The 22,862-nt window shown below is 47.5% G+C and overlaps 1 protein-coding gene across 2 annotated transcripts in view; it reads left to right on the plus strand.

Moving 5' to 3' along the window:
- LOC144768754 (uncharacterized) overlaps nt 1–22,862 on the plus strand; it is a 176,623-nt gene that overhangs the window by 75,911 nt on the left and 77,850 nt on the right. For both annotated transcript variants that reach the window (XR_013598624.1, XM_078652647.1), the window contains exon 9: nt 6,833–6,925. Coding sequence is in view for 1 of the 2 variants with exons in the window: in XM_078652647.1 (XP_078508773.1) it covers nt 6,833–6,925 (93 nt within the window). In the remaining variant the exon portion in view is untranslated. The remainder of the gene's footprint in view (nt 1–6,832; nt 6,926–22,862) is intronic.

Below are 22,862 nucleotides of genomic sequence, written 5' to 3' on the forward strand. Positions count from 1 at the left end.
TGGAGTGTACGGTTGGCCGGACCGGGGAGCGACCACGCCGGCCCCCACTTGCGGCAGCACCCGGTGACCGGAGGTGGCGTCAGAGCCCAGGCGCGGCTGGTGCGGCGGACCTCGGATCCCCGGGGGTCCTGACGGTGACTAGCTGTGGCAGGTGAGAGCGGAGATACCGCGGCGGTCCCGTGACGCTTGACCCACGGGGAGTGGCTGCGGGGCGGCCTGTTACGAGGAGCGGAGCTCCCCGGCGGCCGCCCGGCTTCTGTGGCTGAAGTGAGTGCCCTGGCGGTGGGGGTGTGTTGTGACGCAGGGGGCCTCTGCTGCTGCCTCTGCAGTTCGGTGCTGTGTGCCTCTGCGGACTGGGGGGCTTGCCCGGGATCCTGGCCGCGGTCGCTGGCGGTATTACCCAGCTGCCCCGCCTGCTAATCCCCGTGACTGTCCTGGAGTGCCGGCGACCGCCGGGCGCGGGGGCCATACGTGCCGCGCCGGCGCTGGACCGTGCGACCTTGGTTGGGGAGTGTAGCAGCCTGCTGAAGCCCCTCAACAGCCTGGGCTGAATACGAGTGACCCGAGGGTGCTGCCGGGGATTCGCCTCCTCTGCTGGGACACAATTACTGGAGGGCGTCCACCATCACCGTTGGTTTTTCTTTGAGCGGACTTGAGGCCTCACCCCCGAGCGGCCATTGATGGTGTGGGTACTGGGCCCTGACTGCCTGGCGCGGACCCACCTACGTGGCTAGAGGCACGCCTGCGCCTCGCGGCTCCCTCGGGCTTGCGGTACTGCTGATAGACTGAGATTGCCAAGGTTGTCTCCTTGATCCACCTGGCCGGCTGGGCCCGTTTTGGAGATCTGTGGACGGCAGAGTGCAGCCCGCCGTTGGGGGAAGCTTTATCGCCTTCGTGATCAGGGTTACGAACTGTTGCTGTGCAGGGGGTGCTCCAGGCGGACCTGACTTGGGAGGACAATCACAGACGCGGGGCCGGGAGCTTCATGAGCATCGGTGCGATGGGGAAACTGCGTACAACCTGGGCCCATCCGGGGACCCTGCGGCGGGGCTGCAGCAGTGCCAAATGGAAAAGATAATGAAAGCCATTGCCGACACGAGGGAGGCCCTACATCACGACTACGCCCAGGTGTCCACTGGCCTGGGGCTCCTGCGTGCAGATCACGGGAAGCTGGTGGACCGTGTCACGCAAGCCGAAGTCACGCTGGCTTCGCTGGAGCCGGCTCACAAAGCGACGGACGCCTCCCTGGGAGACCTGCAGAGGAGAGTACAACTACTGGAAAAGAGGGCCGAGGATGCAGAAGGCCGCAACAGACGTAATAATATACGCGTGGTGGGTCTGCCCGAAAAAACGGAGGGGTCTGATATGGTGAGCTACCTGGAAACATGGCTACGCGAGGTGGTTGCTCCTGAGGGCCTGACTCAATTTTACACACTGGAGCGTGCTCACCGGGTTCCGGCCCGCCCTCCGGCACCGGGGCGACCCCCTCGCCCTGTTGTAGCGTGCCTTCTGCACTACAAGGATAGAGACACGATCCTGCAGAGAGCTCAGGCAATGGGGCCCTACCAAGTGGACAATGCACGTGTCTCCATCTACCCCGATTACTCTTTTGAGGTGCAGCGCCACCGTTCCTCGCTGTGAAGAAGGCGCTTCGAGATGAAGGTATCCGATACTCACTCTTGTTTCCGGCCCGCCTACGGATAATGCTAGATGGCAAATCCTCCTTTTATAATACTCCTGAGGAAGTGTGGCACTGGTTGGAATCTTATAAAGCTGGGACGGATGCTCGCACGACGCCAGGGGAGATACAGAACTTTGCACCCAAGCCTAGGCGGAGACGCCGGAACAGAGGACGAACAGCGCGGATGCCCTCGGAGTCACAGACGGAACTGGAGCGCAAGGAGGCTCTCAAGGTGGTTTCCACCATTTACAAGGCGATGTCCTCTACAGCTACAGTGGCTGATGCAACTTCTGAGGGCTCGGGGGCGGCGATCAACCGCTGCCCCATGTCACGCCACGGACTGCGGATGGCCTTTTGGACGAGTGACCCTGGCGCCTCCCTCGACATGGTATAGTACGAGACTGTGCTTCAGTGCTTGGGGCGGGGGGTGAGGTTTTGAGGGTTGCGGGCCTGACGTGGTACTGGAGGCAGCCTTTGCTTTGGAGTCTTTATGATGGCTGCCTTGGACTGTGGGACATCAGGGGAGTTATAGGAGAGGTTGGGTGATCAGATTACGAATGCCTCGTTGTCCACGCTCCTGAGGTGCTGAGCCCCCCTCGCTCTCACACTGGTTGTGAGACTCTGGTGGCTACCAGAGACTTTCTTTAATTGGGGATTTTTGACTTTGGATGGGTGCCTGCTGTTTAGAGCCTGTTCTGGGGGTGGGTGGGAAGGGGGTTTGGTGAGTTGTGTTGGGGTTCCTTGGGATTGTCAGTGCGCCCGGGGATTTGATGAACAGACGATTTGAGGATATACTTTTGAATGGGGACCCTACCTGAACTGAAATGTATAACCTGGAATGTGAGGGGATTGAATTCCATGATAAAGCGACACAAGGTGCATGCATAGTTGGTGCACAGAGGGGTCCAAGTAGCCTTTGTGCAGGAAACGCATCTGGATCAAACTGAGGGGAGGGCCTTGCAGCGCAGGTGGAGGGGCCAATTGTTTTATTCTACCTTTTCGGCGTATGCAGCGGGAGGTCTGGTATGGGTGAGAGCAGGAGTGCCATTCCAACCCCTGACTACAATGGTGGATCCCGAGGGGAGATTTGTGGCAGTGCAGGGCCGACTGGATGGGAGGGACTTAACGCTCTGTAGTGTTTATGCCCCGAATGTGGAGCACGTAGCCTTTTTTGCACGCTTATCAGGTAAACTGGCAACGGTCCTGGCGGGCACGATTTTAATTGGGGGGGACTTTAACTCTGTTGTTGATGTAGAGCTGGATGGGTCACACCCACCACTGGCCCAGTCCCCGGTGCATAAAGTGGCGAAGGGGAGGCGGGAATGGCAGGACACTTGGGGTCTGGTTGACACTTGGCGGACGCACCACCCTACTGGGAGGGATAACTCGTTTTATTCTGCACCTCATGCCTTACATGTCCGGTTAGACAGTGTTTTATGCTCACCAGATATACAGGGGTTGGCTCGCCACAGTGAATACCTAGCGAGGACAATTTCTGACCATAATCCTTGTTTGGTGGCGGTCCAATGGACTAGGCAGCGACAGGCGATTCCTACCTGGCGTTTGAATCCGCTGGCGTTGGAAGATTCAGTTTTTAAATCAGGAGTGCAGGAAGGTGTGGAGCATTACTTTGCCGAAAATGAGGGGACGGCATCAAGCAGGGCCCTCGAATGGGATGCCTTTAGATAGCGGAGGGCGAGATTCGTACAGCGATCAAGCATTTGGCCCGCCGTAAAACCCCCGGTGTGGACGGTTTACCAATCGAGTTCTACGCGGCTTACGCGGACCTCCTTGTTCCACGACTGCAGACTATTTACAAGGAAGCTTGGGACACCGGGGTGCTGCCTGCAACCACCCGGGAAGCGCTTATAATTCCGTGACTGAAACTAGGGGGGGATGCCCGATCTCGCTCGGCCTATCGGCCGTTATCCATGCTTACAGTTGACTATAAAATCTTGAGTAAGATCCTCGCGACGCGCCTCCTAACGCACATGAGGGCCCTGATCCACCCGGATCAGGCCGGTTTTATCCCTCAGCGCACCACGGCGACATGTATACGTCGGCTCATTTGGCTGATGGGGGAAGACTTCGGAGGGCTACCAGAAGCCGCTGTACTTTCCATCGATATAGAGAAGGCCTTCGACAGTGTTGAATGGCCTTATCTGTTCCGAGTGCTGAGGGCGTTTGGACTGGGTGACCAGTTTGTGAAATGGATGACATTGCTTTACACGGCTGCTACGGCTCGAGTGAAAACGGGTGCCACGATATCAGCCGCGTATCCGGTGAGTCGTGGGAGGCGCCAAGGGTGTTCACTGTCCCCCCTCCTGTTCGCGCTGGCCATCGAGCCCTTGGCATCTCATGCTCGGATGGGACAGGCGTACGAAGGCTTGACTCTGAGGGGTGAGGCCCAATATATATCTCTATATGCCGATGATCTGCTGATGTTTTTACTCGGGGCCAACCACCTGCTACATACTTTTGGCCAACACTCGGGGCTGAAGGTCAATTGGGGAAAATTCTGCCTATTTCCAATATCCCCCAGAGCAGATACACCCCAGATCACCGGGAACCTTAGGTGGGAGCATCAGTACCTCCCGTATTTGGGCACCCATATTTATCACTCTCAACTGGATCTGTTGGAAGGCAACGTGAACAGGGCAATCCGGAACCTAAAGAGTTGCATGGGGTTTTGGCGCACCTTGCCTCGCTCGGTGGCAGGGAGGGTGGCGCTGCTGAAAATGGTAGCGCTCCCTCGGCTATTGTATTTTTTCCGCACGTTGCCGATATGATTCCAGCGTCGATTTTTCGGACGCTGCGCTCCTTGACCACTGGATTCATCTGGGGATCGGGCAGGCGACGAGTCGCCTTGACCACCCTGCTGCGTCCCAGGGTTGAGGGGGGGCTAGCGGTTCCTGACTTTGAATGGTACTACCTGGCGGCGCAATTGCAATGGCTTACGCAGGCAGTTGCTCGGGAGTTTAGAGGGCCGGATGGTCCGCAGGGCAGGATAATTCCAAGGCACGTACTTTCTTTCATAGTAATGCGTCAGAAAATAGACTTAGTCCAACTCACCCTTGAAGAACGTACCTTTCGGCTCTGCTGGAATCGGTGCCACAAACGATCGGGTGCCATCCACCCGTATGCCCCGGAGATTCCTTCGGGAATGTGTACCGCTCTCCCGCATGGTGGCAGCTGGTCGGCGTTGGCTAATTGGGAAGATCTCGGGCTGCATATGGTTGGTGATTTATATAAAGATGGGATCCTACTGACCTACCAAGAGTTGCAGGACACATACAGGCTCCCGAGGGGAGATTACCTACTTCATGCCGCGTTGATCACCGGCATTCAGAAGCAATGGAGTATGGGGCTCTCCGAGCCACCGACTTCTCTGGGCTGCCAATATGTAGTTATGGCGGCTGGTACTTTCAAAGCTGTGACATGCCTGTATAGGAGGCTGTCGACCGAAACTTTATTACCCCTGGAGGGCTTGCGTGGCAGGTGGGAGACAGACATTGGAAAACCCATCCCTGAGTCGACATGGCCCCAATTGGTTCGACGCGCCTGGAAGGTTACTAGAAATGCTAGATTTCAATTGGTTCAGTTTTTTACGCTACATCGAGCATACTTGACTCCGATTAAGATCTCACAATATTTTAGCGGCGCGTCCTCGTGCTGTCCGAGATGTGGAGCTGATGGTGCTGATTTCCCCCACATGTTTCGGTCCTGTCCGGACTTGTCGAACTATTGGACGGCAGTGGTGGATTGTTTGAATACTATAACGGACCGACAGTTGACGGCGGACATGGGCACTTGTCTATTATTATGGTTCCCACATACCTCCCGAACGAAAGTCACTAGCAAATTTTATGACCTGGGTTTGATTCTGGCCAAGAGGGAGCTCACCATGCATTAGAAATCGGCTATGGGCCCGAGTTTTTTGAGATGGAGGGCGGCTATGCTTCGCTGGGCACAAGCTGAGGGCTCGGTGGCAGGGAGGGTGGCGCTGCTGAAAATGGTAGCGCTCCCTCGGCTATTGTATTTTTTCCGCACGTTGCCGATATGGATTCCAGCGTCGATTTTTCGGACGCTGCGCTCCTTGACCACTGGATTCATCTGGGGATCCGATTGCAGCAAGCCCGGCGATTAGATAATGAGAGATCCCTGGAAACAGCCAGGGCTTGGGTGGCTCTGGTAACAACACTCCAAACCCCGGCAGAGGGTTCAAGTGAAAGTGAGGGGGACAGGGATTGAGGACACACTGCCAATTGCACTTGCACGTCGAAGGGAAGAGTTCACCGTGGGTTTGTCTTGAGATGTTGCCCCCTTTGCATTCCCTACTGAAGAAGATTTTTGGGTTCGGGAGGGTACTCCTGTAGGAAAGGTTTCTTTAGCTGGATTTTGGGCGCACTGACAGAGGGTGGGATGTGAGGGCGGAGGGAGGTTTACGTTTACCCTGGCAAGCTCCAATGTCAGTTACCATTATACGATATATTGATGTGTTCCATTGCTACGATATTCTGCATGTTGCTTGCCATGTTTTTCAAATGACAATAAAATTTATTTACAAAAAAAAAAAATAGTATCATTTTAAAATCACTATGTGAAGTACATTTAAATAGTGATGCACGGATTGCTAATTACCGTGGCAGCACTTCATTAAAACAAGTTTTTGTTCTATTAGATGTCTCAAAAAGGAAGGATGGAAGGCTGAGACTGCTTTGTTTAGATTCAGGCTGATGCAGCTCAGATCACTGCATTTGTCAGTGCCAGGTATTAAACACTCCAAGCTTTTCTACTGGTTAACAAAGTACAGTGTCAGAGGCTCTATAGTCTTATGATCAACCACTACCTCAAGTTCCCATAATACAACTTATTTCAAGGAGGTAGACAATTGCCCAGTATCTTAAGGCGATTATGTTTGCGGAGCTGTGCTACACAAATCCATACCTGTTTGTATTTATTTATTCATTTACTTGCTGGGAGGCTTTGTGTGGATCAATTTGTGTAGGGTCTTTAGATATATAAGACTACCACCTACGGATAAGATGTTTTATAAAGGGTAGCCAGATACTAGCTTTTGATTATTATGGTTCGACTCCTGTATAATATTATTAACATGTTAATGGTAACACAAAGCCATGTTTTTTCCAGAAATTGTTTCAGTGCTTATAAAGAAAGAGGATGAGAGCAGTTCAATAGACCTTTTGGGAAGTGAAAGAATGGAAGACATTGGCTCTGAAACTGGTACGTTTACAGATCTTACATAGTTACATTTTTTATTTAAACAGTTCAGCACGTCACAAATTAGAACGTACAAGAGTCAGATGTAGATCATTACATCGACTTCACTAGCTCTTTCCAACAAGTCTTTCATTGGTAAGGTCACTTTTTTTTTTAACAAACTTTATTGAGCAATAGAAAGTGATTACAATGCTTTTACCTGGTACATTACGGTATGTTCGTATTTTGTTGTGCCGTCTTAGCCAAATAACTTCGTATTTGCAGATTAATTCGACTGGGTGTGAATGACAATACATCATGGTATAATCCAAACAATTGTAAGACCAGTAATACGTGCTTATAAGGTACAATGTTATCTCTTGGAACGGTTGCATTTTAAAATACCTTTTGAACATTTACGTTAACTAGAACTACCCCTTTCCTCCTTCCACCATCCCTCCTGGTCTGCTTTTTTAGGTCTCGGCTATTATATCCCGCAGGGATTAATAGGCAGAGTATATAGAAGGCGAAACAAACTCTTGAGCAAGCGCGGATTACCTACAGTTCATGTTATCCAGTCGTGTGAAACGCGCGTGCCCGTCAAAGCCATCAGCCTCGCACCAGACTTCAATGGAATGTCTCGTTCCCTCCCACTCGCTCTCTCTCCTGCTCCCCCCTCCCCCTCATCCGACTTGGAAAGAAGCCGCTTGCACACGCAACGCGCTCCCGCCCCCCCACAGCAATGCCAAGAGCTTGTTGTCCTTCACACTACTCCGCCCCCCTACAGCAATGCCAAGAGTTTCTTGTCCTTCACACTATTCAGCACGGCGCCCATTTTACGAGCGCCGTGCTTTCAACTTTAAAGCCCCATCTCCCCGAAGGGTGGCCTCCCTCCCACCACCAAACACGGGCTGCCTATTGAACTCCCCTCCCACCCCTGCTGCCAGGTTAAGGAATTCATCTGCGACCCGGTTCAGACTCTTCCCTTACGCTTGCAGTTTGGACAATGCATTTCTCCGTAGGGTGCTCTCACTTCCACCACTAAAAACAGGCTGCCTGGTTAACGCACTTCCCTCCTCCCTCCCCCGCTGCCAGGTTAAGGAGACTGCCCCTTCATCATCAGCTGGGATCAGCCTCTCCCGGGATTACCGCTTCAGCTGCAACAGCCATGGCGATCAGCCGCTTTGAAGCCTAGCAGAGCATGGTTAAGGCTGCGGTCACAGACTCTGCCTGCTGTCGGACCCAACTCAGGTTTCAGGGAATAGCTGTGCGTGAAACGATTGCTGAGTCAAGCTGGGGGGTGATGGTGTTTAGTTTCTCGCATTTTTGCCCGAGTCTTACCCGAAACCATCGGTTGCGTTGAGCCCCGGGAGCGTGGTCACTAGAGGAGGAAGTCTGACCATAAAGTGTACATCAGAGTATTGAACATAGCGCCTCGCGTCAGTGACCCCCTATGGACGTCCCTAATGAGGCGCTGATTGTGTGGTGTGAGTCTTGCACTGTTTCCTGCTAGCCTGATGCAGCAGCGCTGCACACTGGAGCGGGTATCCTTCCAGCCCATTAGTAAAATCACGGCTAATTGGACGCACCCAACCTTGTTTCACTAGCCCCGGGCTAGTGCTGGGGCAGACTTTTCTGAGTCGTGCTCATGCGTGAAATTTCACCCCCGCCCTCTGGACAACTCAATGTCAGCTCTTGTGCAGAATTAACGGCATCTGAATGAACCCCCTAGCGTGGTGGCCGTCCCATCGGTCGCCGTCTTGCTCTTCAGAGACATTGCTTTTGTTCTCTTGTACAGCGCCAATTTATCTAGGTTTCTAGGCGCCCAGACAAGCTAATATTTCTAAGAGAACAAGGGTGGAACAGGCGCTCTGATTAGACGTCTGTGTGAAGAGCTGAGATAGTGTTACCTTTCTAATGCTATGTTACATTACTACATAGTGTGCCTAAACTTTGCAAAACGCTAACAGGAACATTCCACAAACATAGAAATAGGACTACAATTGCACATGCTTCGAATGGCACAGAACGAATCAATGACCAGCGCTCACCAACATAGAGTACACAGACAAAGAGGCACTGAGGCTAAGTAAATGCAGCTTTTACACACCGTGTCACCTGGGTTAATTCCATTCATTTTGTGAGGGTTGCTCACTAACCCTGCACACGAACTGATGAACAGGGCCTCACTATGTGCTTAGTCGACCCTCTCTGAAAACTTTGATATGGGCTAAAGTTCCTGAAATCTGCTTGGACAAGCTTGAAAACATAGGACTGTCCTACAATCCGAGGATGGCTGGTCAAGCTATTAACCCATCAAATTTCATGCACAAGCGCCACTACAAGGCGCTACAGCATTACTGAAGCACACATCCAAAGCTCATCCTTGACACAAAACATTCTGCTCTCAGAAGTACCACAAACCAACACAACCAGACAAGCACAACAAACTGGAACAGCTACTTACTTACGGATACCAGATGACTCCATGCCATCATGGACATCATTTCCAGGTCCAGGGCTCCCTCTATCTATCTATCGCCCTCCCTCTATCTATCTATCGCCCTCACTCTATCTATCTATCGCATCTCCACAGCATCACTCGGCACGACCACAGCATCACTTGGGGGCACCACAACATCACTATACGCTACCACAGCATCACTGAACGCCACTGCATCACTCTTCGCCACCACAACATCACTCAGCGCCACCACAGCATCAATCTGTACAACCATTCAACAACAACTGCTTCAAATATGTTCTCTCAATGTTTCAAGCTTTATTACAAATGTCACAAAAGATGTTAATATTTCACTTCTGTTCTTGTATTTTCGTCACAATAAAATAGACTGAACATAATCTTTACAAAAGTTATTTACAAAAGTTTAAGCTATTTCCATTATAAATTACAATAACTTTTATTTAAGTATTAATTATTTAAAAAAATAAGCCATTGTTATTTGTAATATCAATACATCTAAGTCATGTAAATACAACACATATTGCATTAGAAATGCTATAGGTGTCACATTTGCGAAAGTTAAGACTATTGGCATTGTGAATGACAAAGCTATTAATTTCGCTACTTTCAAAACCAAAGCATAAATAAATTGTCATTTACAATACCAATAGCTCAAACTTTCCTAATGCGAGACCTATTGCATTGCAAATGCTTGTTTTTGTTTTGGTTGTATGCCATTCAGTCTAGTATCATTCAGCTGTCTAGATAGCTTTTGTTTCCAGTTGCTGATGGAGCGTGGTCTGGGTGTAGATAGGGCCATAAGAGGTCTGTGTTGTGTGTTATGTAGTGATATGGATATGTTATGGAATAGGGGTGACAAGCCCAGGTATAAGGTCTAACTTTCTAAAATCCTCTAGCATGCGGTCCCATTCCATGCAAATGGGGTGTTTTCGTAGCCCTCTCGCCTCCTCTCGTCTAAGTGCTGCGCTCTCGGCCCCACATCATCGGATCACATCCTCCTGCCACATAGTTAATGGGGGAATCTAGGAGATTTCCATCTCATGGTGATCTCTCTTATGGCTAATATAAGGACTATGTCTAGGAAGCGGAACTGGACCCTCATGGCACTGGTACGCCTCAGGGCGCTGGTACATTTGCGAAGACCCAGCAGACATTCCAGGGTGTTGTCATGGATTGTTAAATGTGTAACCTCTTCAAGTGCTCTTCGGACCCCTCCCCAGTAAGTACCGAGGCGGGGGCAAGTCCATAACATATGGATAAAGCCCGCCTCCTCTGCCTGGCATCAGGGTCAACAGTACTGGGCCTCTGGGAACATTCGCTGAATTCTCTTTCGGGTTAGGTAGGACCTATGTAGCACCATAGTTTGTATAAATGTAAGTCTGGTAATACAGGATACCCGTTTAAGATGTTCTAGGATGCTCGCCCATGCTTTGTCAGTTATAGCCGTCTCTGTGGCTCCTGCCCATTTGGCTCGGAGGTCAGTGAGTGTGATAGATGCTTGTGCCCTAATACCAGTGTAAAGACATTTAACTAGGTGGCCTCCCATCCCCATATAATAAAGCAAGTGTACTAGCTCATGTTGTGTAGGTTCAATGTGCTGGGGTGCCCATGTCTCTCTAGTGTAGGGCGACTGCAGCATATAGCAAATAATGGCGATCTGGTGCTCCTGTGGCCTGCACAAAATTGTTGTGGTCTAGCAGTGTGCCATCACCAAAGAGCGATCAGACCTCCTTCACTCCAGCCTCTGCCCAATCCTGTAGTCGTACCTTCGTTAGCCCTCCCTCAGGAAGTGATTTACCTAATAACAGGATATTCCTCGCATACGAGGTCGCCCCCAAGGTGCAGTGTAAGGCCTTCTTCCAACAAATAGCCTGCCTTAGCTCTCTTGGTTTGCTTGTTATAGGAGCCTCTAACCGATATAAGGATTTTTAGCTGGTCTGTGGATGGTTTGGATCTCCAGGATTGTTCGATTGCCCTAAGGTTGCGACGTTCTGAGTTTAAGTTGCAGTTGAACCATGGTTTGGATGTTTTTGTTGAGGCGTTTTTTTGTTGTAGAGGAGCAAAGGAATCCATTATGCTAGAGATAGTAGAGTTATAGAAGTCGGTAAGTACATGAACCTCAGACATGGCGACTTGGGAAGAGAGGGCAACTATACAGTGGGATGCTAGATCAACTGTGTTGATATCTCTGAGGTTCCTTTTCCAGATCTTCGATTTCGTTGGTTGACCCTTCCTTAGAGACACCTCCTTGTTAATATGGAAGAAGATGCTGTGTTGGTCGGACCAATCACACGGGGTGATGCTATCCATTGTGATGATGTGTCCTTTGGTGATGATGAGGTTCAGAGTTTCAACTTTATTATGGGTTGGCCGGTCACAACGTTGAATCAGCTTGTGATATTTCAAGAAAGATTTGAGGCAAGTTACAGCTTGGTCATTAGGGTTAGACCAGTGGAGGTTGACAGAAGTACTGTAATAGAGTGTTGTGTTCAGTTGGTTTACTTTACTGTAGAGCAGAGGTCTTCAAACTTTTGTAGGTTGAGCCCCCCCAGTTCACTTTTTTCAGCTGTTTGCCCCCCCCCCCCCAATACCTGACAGAAATTTCTGGTATGCTACATAATTGACCGCCGCGCGCATACCCGGGGCCATATCCAGCATATAATGTCCACCATAATAAGAGTGTTTAGTTAAGTGCAGGTTTGTGAGTGGGTGTGCTGAAAGACAGATTATTACATTGCTCAAACCACCATTTTCCTAGATAAAACGTGCGCAAATTGTTTTTACTAGGATGCTTTGTTTTACACACGACATTGATTGAATTTACCTGCGTTTGGGGTCTCAGCCTCACCGCCTCGCAAGAGGTCCACGACCACCGTTGCTCGCCCCCGCCGCCGCAGCACATCCGCGGCCGCAGAGAGGGGTAGAGGCGACGGACTACACTTCCCAGCGTCCCCTGCCTGACGGCAGACACTTCCGCCCGGAGGCGCATAACCCCCAGCACTTCCTCCGGTGGAGCGGGGGAGAATTTACCTGCGTTTGGGGTCTCAGCCATACAGCTCACCACCTCGCAAGAGGTCCACGGCCACTGTTGCTCGCCCCCGCCGCCGCAGCACATCCGCGGCCGCAGAGAGGGGTAGAGGCGACGGGCTACACTTCCCAGCGTCCCCTGCCTGACGGGGACGCCGCCTGACAGCAGACACTTCCGCCCGGAGGCGCATAAAGTCCAGCACTTCCTCCAGCGTCGCGGGACGCGTGCGGGCGGCGTCAGGCAGAGGGCGGGCCATCTGTGGCCATCAGGGGCCAGAGGAGGCCGGGCGGGGCCACCCCCCCTAGGAGCACTAATGGGTAAGCGGAAATAAGTTTGTAATGAGGGGTCTGGGGGCCAGAAAGCTAAAGTGCCCAGGAAAGCAGAGACAATAATCTCTTATTTGACATCAGCTGTGGGAGTTATCAGTAAGGAAATTGCTAACGCTGAAAAGGAGCTAGGCATGTCACCATCAGAGGGGGGTGAGACTGATCCAGGTGAGGAGGGAGTCACACAAGACATTGTGCCCCCGCAGCCGGGCCCCTTGGTTGACCCTGGTTCCTTGCTAATTCTTGTCGCAGAAACGAGCATAGGCACCCAGGCATCGTCGCCCCATAAGGAGGACACCCAGAGTATATCTGGACAACAAGGAAATGGGGACAGGGCCGCGAAGAAATGCCAAAGGAAGACTAAGCACACTAACAACTGTTTCCCAGACATGGACGATGAGATACTAAAAAGACTGAGTTCGAAAATTGAAGTTCTAATTGATTCACACCTGGAGCCCGTCTTGACAAATATCGCTAAAGACATAGTGTAGCGGGACTATTGAAGAGATGTGAGGCACTAGACATGTTTATCCAAGAATATCGCAGGTCCCTGAGTTTAGCACCCACCATGCAGAACCCCATCATTACTAATCCCGGCCGGATACATAACGCTCCGACTAGTGTACTGGGTAATCTCCCCTCAAATGTTAATATTCCGGCTGTAGATATTGTAGATATGGCAACCACTGCTACTGGCAAGCCCCTCCTCCCTAGGGCACTTATACCAGAAAAGACCAACAGGCATAGCCCAGTAGTCCTGCGTCAGCCTGCTAAAGAGTCAATCATTGTTCCCTGTCAATTCAATTTGCATCTTCCACCTCAGGCCGCACCCTTAGTGGCGGTCCTAACAGGGGTACCTCCTCTTAAGCTGAATGCGGTAGAAAGTACACAGGAACTTATGAGAATTACTAGGAACTGGTGTACTCAGTACTCTAGTGGGGAAGCTGATATAGCTGACTGTATAAGTATGGTTAGGTGAGTGGGGTGGGTGGGTCCCAGAGAAAAATCAGTAAAAGGGAATTGTGTTGTTATCAATTTCAAGGCACAGGCCATGGCGGACCGACTCTTTTGGGACGGGTCAGAACTGACAAATTCAGGCATTAGGCCGCTTCCCCTGGGATTTTTCTACCCCCCCATCCACACGAAGGATGCGGAATTTGGATGCTCAGTCAATTAGACCCCCCACACTCCCTCTAAACGCCCCAAGTTACTCTCAGCATAACCCAGCAGGGAACTCACTGCGGGCCTTAGAGACCCCAAGAATTCTGGGAATACCATTAGCCAATCGTTTTTCTCCTTTATCAGGAATGGACGAAAACGACTGACTAAATGCTAACATAGAGATTGTAAAACATAAGCCGAAGCAAGTCCTGCCCTGCAGAATTGTTAGTTGGAACGTAGCAGGTGTGAGGGCAAAGATGAGGGATGAAAAATGGGTGGGGTTCTTAAAAACGTTTGACATTATATCACTTCAGGAGACCTGGGACCCAACGAACTGTTTCTCCTTGGATGGCTACCAGCACTTTTTCATCCCAGCTCAACGTAGTAGGGCGGGTAGAGCTAAGGGGGGCCTGATTAGCCTGTTCTCCTTAGAACTAAAGGGTTCGTTTACTCAACTCGATATGGGTTCCGAAAATAGTCTAATAGTGGAACTGACAGTCTCGGGGAGTAACAAAATGTTATTTATAAACTTTTATAACTCTATGGATAGCGAAGATAATCATTTAGCGCTATTAGAAAAGTTTCTTTTATCGTATTGTCTAAAATCGAATACATTCGAGATTATATTCATGGGAGATTTCAATACTCATCCCTGTGATATATTGTGTGGACTTGAAAGTTATGAGGGTCCCCCGCTTTCAGCCCTATCCCATTTTGAACATTCAAAGCAGGGTGAGGAACTGGAATTATTTCTAGCCAGCTGGAACCTTTATGAGTCCAGTTGTGGGAAGGCGAGTACTAGGACCCCAACGTTTAAGGGGAGAGACACAGGGACAATCCTAGACTATATTTTCTTAACATCTTTTATGCTGTGTAGGGTTTTAAGTTATTTTACGGAGGTCTCCGTCTATAGTGATCACATCCCCGTGATACTAGAGATGGAGTCGGGGGACCTCATTTGTTTTAAGGCTGTGTCGCAAAAGGGGGGGAAAGATGTGATCTTGAAACACCAAGGTAGAAGACTGAGGTGGTCCAAAGTGGTCCCCGAAACCTTCTTAGGTGAGGTTCTACCAAAGGTTGAAAGGGAGGTTAATATATGTCTGGATACTGAGTCACAGGGCACACACACAATAGATGCCTTTGTTACCATCTGTCAACAAATTAATTTAAGCCTACAGACAGAGGGAAGGCAGACAATTTATACTGGCAAGAGGTGGTTCAACAGTAGCTGCACCAGAGCCCATGCTGCCCTTCTTAAGGCACTAAAAGCTTCCCGAAAGGACAGAGGGATCATAGCTAGCCTTAGATCAGCATATAAACAGGCACTATTAGCTAGAAAACGGGAACTGAAGGAGGAGGCCTGGATTAAACTTCTATCTCCCGAAGTTTTGCGAGACAGCGGGAAATTCTGGGCCACTGTAAATCAACCCCTGGTCTCTGTTGATGAGAATTCCCCTCTGAGCTGTAATATTGCTGATAGTGACTGGATTGCTCACTTTGAGAAAATCTATAGGCTGCCAGGAGACGACTATAGGACAGACAATAGTCTCCCGGACAATGTTACCCCCGCGGTGGTCTTCGATGTCACCGAAGTGGAAAGGGCCATTGGAGAAATGTCCCAGAACAAGGCCCCGGGCCCTGATGGGGTCCCTGCTGACTTATTTAAAGCTGCTCCACATTTTTGGTCCAAAGTCTTGACAAATGTGTTTAACTCTCTGGGTCCAAATAGTTTGCCAGCTTCCTGGGCCACCTCAATCATAATTCCAGTTTTCAAAAAGGGGAACAGACAGGACCCGTCTTGCTACAAGCCGATTTCTTTGATTGATTCGCCTGTAAAAATATTGGGCCGTGTGGTCCTACGTAAATTAACAGATTGGCTGTTTGAAAGAGGGGTCCTGTCCAACGCACAATACGGTTTTAGAGCCAAAAGGAGTACCTTTGACCAATGTCTTAACCTCCAACTTTTAATTAGTAAGTACACTATAGCTAAGGAGGGGTCATTTTATATGGGGTTTATGGACCTCTCCTCAGCATTTGACCTAGTAAATAGGTCAAAGCAGTGGCATATATTATTAAACATGGGTATTGACCCACCATTAGTGCATTTTCTAGCGGACCTGCACTCTGGTCTTTTAGCTGCAATTAGAGTAAATACTGAGGGGCGATGCACAAGTCACTTTAGGTCAGAGAGGGGGGGCAGACAGGGGTGTATTCTGGCCCCCCTCCTGTTTACATTATACATTAACAACCTGGAGCCTGCTTTGGAGGACGTGTCACATGATGTACCACGTATTGGCGAACTGGTCATTCCAGTTCTCCTTTACGCGGATGATGCCGTCCTCCTGGCCCGCACTGGGGTGGGTCTGCAAAAACTGTTAGACGCTTTTGGGAGCTTTATGGAGGAATTAGATTTGAAAATTAACACAAAAAAAATGCCAAGTTATGATTACAGGGAAGGCACGTAGGAATACAAAGGTTAAAACCTTCTACTGCTGTGGCGAAGAAGTTCGTAGGGTACCCACATTCCCATATCTGGGAGTTCTTTTTGACGAAAGTGGTAACTGGTGCCCTGAAAAAAACAGCCGCAGTACGGCTTTCGCTAGAACCGCATCTGCACTTATGGGTTTCTCAAAAAAGCTGGGGGCTAGGCCGATAGAAGCCCTTATTAAGGTTTATAAAGCTAAATGTCTAGCGGTAGCCACATATGGTTCTCAGATATGGGGCTATTCGCCCCAAGTTAAAATCCAGGTTATTGAGAATAAATTCCTAAGATCAGTACTGACTGTTCCTCAGTCTACCCCAACATTCTCTATTCACACCGAGTTGGGGCTAGGATACGTAACTGACCAAATTAAAATATCCCCGTTAATATGTTGGCTGAAAACCTGGTTGAACCCAGAAATCACTTTGAACCACATTATACTGCTAGACTGTTTGAAGCTGGATAAGTCTAATAAAATTCCTTGGTTGGCTTACATAAAATCGGGTTTTCACAATCTGGGACGTTCCGAACTTTTTTCGTCTCCAGACTCCATAGTGAGGAAGGACGTCGGACTGACCAAAAATGCTATGATGAACTTACTTTCTCTAGAGCGGGAGGAGGTTGAGTTGATGAAACCAACAGTCAGAACTAATTATGCTCCAATTAGCTCCCTAGGCCCTGAACCTTACCTCACCATAGTGAATCGCCCCTTTCATCGGCACCTTTTAACAAGATTTCGTTTTAATTTGATTAATTTTTCCATAAGTTGTTTTAAAAATTGGTGCCCCCCAGAACGGGCAGATCCTTGTCAATGTGACGATTTCTCGGCCCAGGACACCTTACACTTTATTATGTTCTGTGAACAATATCGAGAAATCAGAAAGAAATTTTTGTTCCCAATTCTGAGGGAGCTGGGTTTTATACAGGTTAGGCCAGCCCTCTTGTACTTACAACAATTAAACACCCCACAAATAATATTTCATGTTGCTAGTTTTCTAGTTGCGGCTACTCGGATAAGGAACAAGATTGTCAAGGTCACACCTATCCCTGCCGATATTTTCTGAATTAGATTGTTTGTCTTTTTATTCCATGATTTTATTATAGGACTAAAGTTCCTGCAACTTTTTATTACATTTTTAAGATATATTTATATTGTATAAAATCTACACTGACATAATGAATTTCTCTGTCTATGATGTTTTTTGTGTATAATTAACTGTTTGTATGTACTATGTCTTTTTATGATATTAATTTATCGAATAAAGTATTTGACTGACTGACTGACTGACTGATAACACCACCAACATAAATGTGACAGGTGTACCTGTTTTTCGCCACAGACGGTCAATCTGTGGATGGATTTTTAAGAATGAGAAGCGAGTTGTCTGAATGCAGGGTGCATTCCCAGACACTTGAAGTAACTCAGAATGTTCTTGAGGGCAGTGTAGGGTTTCAAATGTGTAAATCTATTGCTAATATGGCAGTAACCAGGAATCAGGGTGGAGGAAATAAATAATGTGGTGATCCTGAAACAAACTCCCAGTCTTGTGATTAGGGTTGCCAGCTCATTATTTTGATGTCCCAGGCGGTACAAAAATAAGCAGTCACCTAAAGCTGTTTTGTTAGCACTTGTCCATGCATACTTTGAATAGCAAATATAAATTGAAATAACTTTTACTTGTGTTCTAGGGCTGCCTGAATAATCTATGTCTGATAATAAAAGGGGTCAATAGTGTGGAGCTAGAGGAGCTCTAGTTCCATCCCTGTGCGGGCACACTGATAGTTGTCTTGATAACAGAATAAAGACTTCCAATCAAAAAAGTTTTTGGTATGTTTGTTTTATATTTTAAATCATCTTAATAGAATGAATTCCCAAATTTTTATGATGCATTCAGGTTCATAATAAGGCATTATACTTCAGGCTGTCCTTCTAAACAAATCCAATGCATTTCGGGCATTGATTGCATGCCCTTCGTCAGGGAAAAGACACTGTAAAAATAATATGAGAGCCTGTTAGTGTGGGTGCTAACAGAATCGTTTACACAATATGCATTGCATCAATACAATGTGCCTTATGGTCAAAACAAAATATGGTTCGTGCTGCTAGTACATATGTACCAATGTGACAATATAAAACATGCTGGGTCATAACACAATGTTTGTTCCTGTGATGATTCGAGGTAAAGGTGTGTGAACAGGGTAAAAACGAAGAATGAAACGAAAAATAACGAGAACGAAATTGGTGTCACTTACATGCCTGTGTTACAGAAGTGGGTCGGGTTCTGAAAAAAATGAACAGAACACCGTCAACGCGGATTGTTTACATCAATACCGTCAAGCGGTCGAGGTGCTTGGGGGTAAAGTTTAACAACTAACCTTGAGTTTAGAGGGACGGGTTAGGATGCAGGCTGTTCGTCTTAACGGCACGCCAGTACAGCTGAATTGGCCCGCGTTTCCATGTTTGAAAAAAGAACGTGTCACGTGGTGGGATTCATATGGTGAAAAGACTATGCGGTGTCTTACGTGTAGGTTTAAAATGTGTGTAACAATCGTAAAAGGTATCCAGGGACTAACGAAGTGAGTTCAATTGTTATGAACACAAAAATCATAATGATGGATTAGAGGTGAAAAAAGTGAAAATAAACTCAGGACGCACATGAGAGGGATTCGATCTGTGGTAGGGGTGTGCAAAATGGAACGGTATTAGCGTGGTGAGCTAACGCATGTGGGCTGGTATCTAGGTGATGAAAACAAGATATAAACAGGGTGAAAAAGTGTCTAGGTGTTTGTGAAACGGACACAGTATACACAGGTTACAGTCAATGGAGCAAATTATTAAAGATAGCACGATAGTTCAATTCTTTCATTAAGACCCATTGGTTTTTGCGTTGACAATTTCTGAATCCAGAAGTTCTCTCGTCTGAGGAGATATTTATTGTTGTCTCTCCCTTCCTGTTTTTGTGCAACTTCCAAAACAATGTATTTGATTTGAGAAACATTGTGTTGCTCTTCAACGTAATGACATGATAGTGCTGACTTGACGTTCTTAAGTCTGATGTTCGATTTATGTTCTGTGAGACGTACTTTGATACGTCGTTCGGTCTTTCCAATGTACATCTTGCCGCATGGGCATTTGATTCCATAGATGAGGTTACAGGTGTCGCAGGTAGCGTTCACTCTGAGTTTAATTGGATTACCTTGTCTTGGATGATGGATTGTGTTGCCTTTGATGACACTATTGCAGTGCCCACAGTTCAAGCATGGTTTGGTTCCATAAAAGGAGGTTGGTTGCTGTGGTTTGTACTGTAAAATTTCACCCAAATTCTTAGCTCTTGTGAATGCGAATAGTGGTGGTTGTCTAAAAGATTGTTTAAAATCGGGTTCCATGTTTAGTACTGGCCAGTGTTTTAGGATGACATGTTTGAATTTGTTGCTCGCTGTTGAATATTTTGAAACAGCCACAATTCTGGTTTGCTCTGGTTTAGATTTGGAGGTCAGTAATTCCCGTCTGTCGATGTTCTTTACTCTTGTTTTGGTTTCTTCCAGAAGTATTTGTGGATAACCTCTATTGGAGAATTTTTGCTGCATATCATCAAGACTTGCATTCAAGGTTACAACATCAGAGGTAATCCTTTTGACTCGAGCCATCTGAGAGAATGGTAGGTTCCTAATCAGATTGGGTTCGTGAAAGCTCGAATGTAAAAGCATGTTATTTCTGTCTGTTGGTTTGACGTGGAGTTCTGTCATGAAGCCTTGTTGCGTTGCTGTGATTTTGACATCCAAGAAGTTCACTGTGACATCAGATGTGTTCCAGGTCAGTTGAATACGAGGATCAATATCGTTTAGTTTGGTAAGTTCTGTGCGTAGTGATTCCTCTGTATTATTCCAAATGATGAAGTAGTCATCAATGTATCTGACTATCATTCTTGCGTTGTTGATCCATGAGGGTTGAGTGAGTATGTGTAGATGTTCATACCATTGCATGAAGATGTTAGCATACACGGGTGCGGCTGAATTGCCCATAGCCATCCCGGTAAGTTGTTGATACCATTTTTGGTTAGATTTGAAATAGCTGTGATGTAGAATGAAACACATTAGCTCCATTAGAAATACTTGAAATTCATGGTCAAGTGTAGTGCTGAGAAGGGCTGCTTCTATGGCTTCAATCCCCATGTTGTGGGGTATGCTGGTATATAAGCTACATACGTCCGCCGTGCATAAGATCACTTTCTCATTAGGATTCCATGCCAATTGTTGCAATTTCAGTAGGAATTGAGTCGTGTCCTTGATGTAAGTTTGCATTACTTGTACAGATGGCTGGAGATATCTATCTATCAGCTGTCCAATCGGTTCGTGTAAACTGCCTCGTGTGGACACAATTGGCCTCATAGGTGGATCCCAGATGTTTTTGTGAATTTTGGGCACCAATTGTAGTGATGGACTTCTGGGGTTGACAGTTGTAAGGAAGTTCTTGGTCCTTTCGTTGATGATACCTCTACTGTAAGCTGCATCAATAATGGTCTGCAGAATTTTGACATATTCCCCTGTGGGGTTCTGGTCTAGTTCAAGGTATGTGGTCCTGTCGGATACATGTTCCATCAGTTTTTTGTCGTACATGGAGGAGTTCATGATTACCAAGGCTCCTCCTTTGTCAGCCTTGGTAAATGTAATCCGATCGTTGGCTGCCAACTTGAGTAATGTATCATGATCCTTTTGGGTCATGTTCCTTGTTTTCGGTTTGATGTGGCCAAGCTTGCTGATGTCACATTTGACCATAGTTTCGAATAGATCAAGTGTTTTGTGGCTGATAGGGGCTTGAAAGGTGCTGTGGGGGCGTAGTCCCAGAAGTTGGTCTTGATCTTGTTGTGGCCGTTCTGGTATGACGTTGTCAAAGAAATGTCTTAGACGGAGTTTACGCATGAGCTTAAAGAAGCTTACTTCCAATTCCAAGTGGTCGGTTGTCGTAGTGGGTACGAAAGAGGTTCCCTTCTGTAACAGTTGTAATTCATAGGTAGTGATGGTCTCGTCACTTATGTTGATGACTAGTTGTTCTGGAGATTCTTTTTGGGCCTCTTGTCCTTGTCTTTCTCTTTGTCTTTGATGGTGGCTGTCGTGCTTCGGGTGGTGGGAGGATCTCTTTCCTTTTCCTTTTCTTTGGCTTCTCCTGGGTCTCCTTTTTGGGCTTGACCCTGTTCTAAAAAAGGACTCGAGTCAGGTATTCTGCTGGTTGTAGGTGTTTCTGCTGATGATTGAGCCTGGGATTTGGCGTAAGGTTGAGATTTCTGAGATTTTTGTCTCGGTTCACTGTCAGTGGAGGATGTGTCAGTATTAGAGTTATAAGGACGATTCCTGCGTTTTTGGGCGTAGATGTCCGCCCATGTATAGACTTCGTCCAGTCTATAATCCATTGTGTCTCTCTTGAACTTCCTGATTTTACGTTCATTTATTTCTCTGGAATGACGTTCTATTTGGTTTTTAATATCTTCCAGAGTATTATCAAGTTCTTCTTGTGTCATCATTTTAGAGAGCTCAGTAGAGGTTTCCTCAATTTCCGCAGAAAGTTCCTCCAATATATTGGACAGTTCCTGGATGATCAAAAGGATAAGGTCCAATGAGCATTTATTAAGTATCTCATACCAACGTTCTTGAAATTTTTTTGAGTGTTTACAAAGGGATGGTTTGAGAGCTATCCTGAGGCCTCGTGGTATGCGTTGACTACGATGGTATTTGATGAGGGTGCTCGCGTGTAATTGCTGGTTAGTTTTCCTCTTTGAAAGATATAGTAACTGTTTGATATTTTGCTCTTTAGACCGACCTGTGGACTCAAAAAAATTTCAAGAACGTTGGTATGAGATACTTAATAAATGCTCATTGGACCTTATCCTTTTGATCATCCAGGAACTGTCCAATATATTGGAGGAACTTTCTGCGGAAATTGAGGAAACCTCTACTGAGCTCTCTAAAATGATGACACAAGAAGAACTTGATAATACTCTGGAAGATATTAAAAACCAAATAGAACGTCATTCCAGAGAAATAAATGAACGTAAAATCAGGAAGTTCAAGAGAGACACAATGGATTATAGACTGGACGAAGTCTATACATGGGCGGACATCTACGCCCAAAAACGCAGGAATCGTCCTTATAACTCTAATACTGACACATCCTCCACTGACAGTGAACCGAGACAAAAATCTCAGAAATCTCAACCTTACGCCAAATCCCAGGCTCAATCATCAGCAGAAACACCTACAACCAGCAGAATACCTGACTCGAGTCCTTTTTTAGAACAGGGTCAAGCCCAAAAAGGAGACCCAGGAGAAGCCAAAGAAAAGGAAAAGGAAAGAGATCCTCCCACCACCCGAAGCACGACAGCCACCATCAAAGACAAAGAGAAAGACAAGGACAAGAGGCCCAAAAAGAATCTCCAGAACAACTAGTCATCAACATAAGTGACGAGACCATCACTACCTATGAA

Source organism: Lissotriton helveticus, chromosome 7 (assembly GCF_964261635.1).
Source record: "Lissotriton helveticus chromosome 7, aLisHel1.1, whole genome shotgun sequence".
In the NCBI taxonomy this organism is placed as follows: domain Eukaryota; kingdom Metazoa; phylum Chordata; class Amphibia; order Caudata; family Salamandridae; genus Lissotriton; species Lissotriton helveticus.